Source organism: Hibiscus syriacus, unplaced genomic scaffold (genome assembly GCF_006381635.1).
Source record: "Hibiscus syriacus cultivar Baekdansim isolate YM2019G1 unplaced genomic scaffold, ASM638163v2 tig00110937_pilon, whole genome shotgun sequence".
Classification (NCBI taxonomy): domain Eukaryota; kingdom Viridiplantae; phylum Streptophyta; class Magnoliopsida; order Malvales; family Malvaceae; genus Hibiscus; species Hibiscus syriacus.
Genome location: NW_024062922.1, coordinates 6,175 through 9,844, shown reverse-complemented (window position 1 = coordinate 9,844; position 3,670 = coordinate 6,175). Strand labels below are relative to the sequence as shown.

The 3,670-nt window shown below is 32.9% G+C and overlaps 1 protein-coding gene across 1 annotated transcript; it reads left to right on the top strand.

Annotated features, from left to right (window-relative positions):
- Positions 1 to 1,423: 1,423 nt before the first annotated feature.
- Positions 1,424 to 2,510, top strand: LOC120147330. Its single transcript, XM_039160727.1, has 3 exons — positions 1,424 to 1,568; positions 2,024 to 2,077; positions 2,245 to 2,510. The coding sequence occupies exons 1-3, from the start codon at positions 1,493 to 1,495 to the stop codon at positions 2,493 to 2,495; spliced, it is 381 nt and encodes a 126-aa protein (XP_039016658.1). The 5' UTR covers positions 1,424 to 1,492; the 3' UTR covers positions 2,496 to 2,510.
- The last annotated feature ends 1,160 nt before the right edge of the window (positions 2,511 to 3,670 follow it).

Here is a 3,670-nt window from a genome sequence, read left to right as displayed (position 1 = left end):
TTGTTATCACTTAAGGTTTTAAGTTTGAGTACTACATATACTAAAGGTATGAACGCTCATTATCAAATGATGAAAAATCTTTGAACAAATACTACATTATATTCACTATTTTATTTAGGTTTAATACATGTTTTGTCCCATGCATGTGCTATAAATAAATTCTCAGTTTCACCCTCTATAAATTTCATTCTCCATTCATATTATGTATTTTCATTTCCTCTATCATCTACCTCACCTTATTTTTTCTATTAAAAATATTATGTAATTCAATCATATTTATTTGCTTATAAAAATATAAATAATATTAATTTTTATTAAATGAACCTAATGATAAAAAAATATTATTTTACTGAAGTATATGATCGATACGGATGAAACATGTTGTCCGACGATGATGATTGTAGCGTGTCGAGATGTGATCCGAAACAGTGTCGGTGTTGGGTGGTTGATCTAAGTCAAGAGGATAGGACTTTGTACGGTGATTGAGGCGGAAATATGAGGAGTTTACGAGGACTTGCGACGTGCTTAGACGATGGGTGAACATCGTATAATAATGGAATCAGATAGCTTGGAGGCAACATGGATGTTGTATGATATTTTAACATGGAGAAGGTAGTTTACAATAAGATTTAAACTGTGATTGCAGTTACATTTTAAGTTATGATATATTTATCATTTATACGATAATAGTGTATACTATTAATTTATTACAGTCATTGTGAATATCACAGTTATATAACATTAGTTTTGAAAGGTATTTTTACTGTTATATAACGACCATTATTTCAATAATAAATCGTTATTTAAATCTCTAATTCACATGTTTATAACACATAATGTGTCTCTTAAATCAGTCGTGCCTGATAGTTAAGCATGCATGGCAACCTTCGGATGATACAAATAAATTTTTGTTTCTATCATTACCGACTGTAATTCTGTCAATTTTTACCGATAATAATTTATGTGTATCTTAGATCAGTCTTTGATTTTCTTTCTTTGTATGCATAAAAAATATACATATTAAAAAATTATTTTATTATTTTATCAAATAATAACTCTCGTAGGATTAATGACTATACTGTAAGTGTTTATTTTTGAAAGAAATTGTATAGTTGATTGTTATTAATAAGAAATAATTAATCCTATAATGCATAACAAAAATATAAAATAGGAAAGATGAAAATAGATGCAACCATTTATAAGAAAAATAAAATTGATAAATTTTATTAAATATTAAAAATTAAAATTACTATTATATCAATTAAATATAAACCGTTAATGGTTTAAAATGATTTAAGAATTAGTGACCGGAATAGTATTAGTAACTGAATAGAAAAAAATTATTCGGTGTCCAAAATAAAAGTAGAATAATAGTTTAGTGACCGTTGACATAAATTTACCAAAGTAGTCTTGAGTGCCTCCAAACCCCAAGGTTTAAAGAAACCAAATTTCGTCCGCCGGAGACGCCGCGTTTGGAGAAAGCAAGAAGAAAATGATACCTGAGCAATGGGCTTCTCCTTGTGGAAATCAATGCACTCACAAATACGCTGCTCTCATGCAAATTCCCTGTATTACTTCTTTATTCCCTTCAATTCTTTATTAATTTGGGGCTGGCACCGATTTAATAGATCTTAGCATTCTGTGTATTCGTTATAATTGATTGCATTTCAAGCTTCTTCCTTCAAGATCAAGGTTCCATCGTTTTTTTTTGTGGATCTTGGTATTACATTGCTTTATTTGTACGGATTGAGAGTGCTTTTCTCCAAATGTTTTTTAATGGATACTCTACCTCTGTTGCAAGTTTTGGATGTTGATTTATAATAATGTAAGCTATAAATTGGCAATCAATTTCCCACAATTTGTGCATTTGTGTAACGAGGTGTTCAAATTATTTTGTTTACTTGCTTACATGATAAATTTGGGATTTTCTTCATTTTAATTTCTGCCTATTTTTAATTATGTCAGCAATCTATTTGTATGTCAGCAATCTATGAACCCTACTAACAATCCCAAATTCTTGTAGGGAGAGTGTTCTGCAAAAAAGGGTGTAGTGCGGATGGAGAGACATGGGAAGAATGTAAGCAGTTTTGTATTGATCGTTGCTTTTGATTTAAAAACCGTTGTATGTTCTTCGAATCTGATTTAATCAGTCTTTTGATGTTTATAGTGTTATAATACACCGGGGAAACAGTATATCTTTTAAAGCTGATTATATCTCTTGTTTTACGATTACGAGCGTTTCAGGTTTATCAGAGTGTGATGAGATATGCTATAAGGATCCTGTATTAAAGGACCAGAAATGGAGTGCTTACATGGATCGCTCCCCTGGAGCTACCAATTACTCTCAGGTACTTAATCTTATAGCCATTTTTTATCCTATTTTCTCACCTGTAATGACCCTAATTTTTTTTTCATTTGTTTCGTACTTTTTCATGTCTGATATGGTGAATTTGCTGCTTACTTGGTATGAGCTGCTTTATGTTTTTCATGTTTGAAAGAACAAACCTCTAAAAGTCTGTTGTTACGCAAATTTAGTCAACTTATTTTCTCTTTAGAAATCTAGTGCTGTCCTTTAGGAAAAGTTTTTAGTACCTTTTGAGTTTGGGGTTCATTTCAGTTATTCATAATAGATTATTTACACTGGTTTGCAATTGCTTTTTAGTGTTAGATTGAGGCAATGAAGAACTTAGTCTTTTTGTGTATCAAAGGTATAATATGCTCCCGTAAGTGCTTTTACGGTGCTCGGGAGTCAATAACCTGTGATGATACTTGGTTATATTCAGAATGTTCTTGGGATTGCTATGAATCAAACGAAACCTGATACATACACATACTTGAAATTATCGCAAAAAAGGTAAAATCCATTACAAACGACATAACTTTCCCTATAGCGCCCCAAGGTATTGTCTCTGTGCTAGTAAAGCTAGATCCCCTTGTTGTCGTGCTTCTAGACTCATAAAAGGGGATATGCTTTTGCCTTTTGCAAGTTCATGTCAGAAAAGATGAGCACCTTTGTCACATGGAAGCTTTCTTGAGAGTTGGCTTGTTCTGTTATCCTGATTATAGCTTGCTTAATATGGCACTTCCAAAGAAATTAAAGGTGAAAGTGCTGTTTGAAGAACTGTAATACTCTTATTTTGCGAAGATTCATATGACTCGGAATGTGTTCTTCAAACATCTCGTAATTCAAAGCATAAGGATGTATGAAATTCATAAAAAAAGATATGAGTGAGAGAGAGAAAGGGAGAGTGAGAGAGAGTGCCATAGGCGGCCAGTCCTCCGGTGAGGAATGGACGGCGTTTGTCAACTTTCTGAGTAAGAGGGTAACTTGGCGAACACTAAAGGAAATCTTTCAACAACATGGTAGTGTTATTAGGGTCTACATTCCGAGTAGCTCCACCAAGCAGAATTATAGGAACTACACGTTTGCTTTCGTTCAGTTTGAGAAGGAAGATGGGTTGATGAAAGCGATAGCAAATTTGAATGGTATTTGGATAGATGGTAAGAAAGTCTCAGTTGGTGTAGCTAAGTACCAGAAGCAGAGGTCCAGGCAAGAGGATAATAGAGATGTCAGAAGGGTAGAAGGTAAATGGAAAATAGGAACGACTTTGAGAAGAAGATCAAGGTCAGTGTCGATCAGCAAATTGAGGGATGAAAGAACATATAAGGA

Bases quoted from the DNA above. Each gene is read 5' to 3' on its own strand.
- LOC120147330 (XM_039160727.1), top strand. From the start codon at position 1,493: ATGATACCTGAGCAATGGGCTTCTCCTTGTGGAAATCAATGCACTCAC. The intron at 1,569-2,023 runs GTATTACTTCTT...AAATTCTTGTAG, and splicing joins TGCTCTCATGCAAATTCCCT to GGAGAGTGTTCTGCAAAAAA. The intron at 2,078-2,244 runs GTAAGCAGTTTT...CGAGCGTTTCAG, and splicing joins TGGAGAGACATGGGAAGAAT to GTTTATCAGAGTGTGATGAG.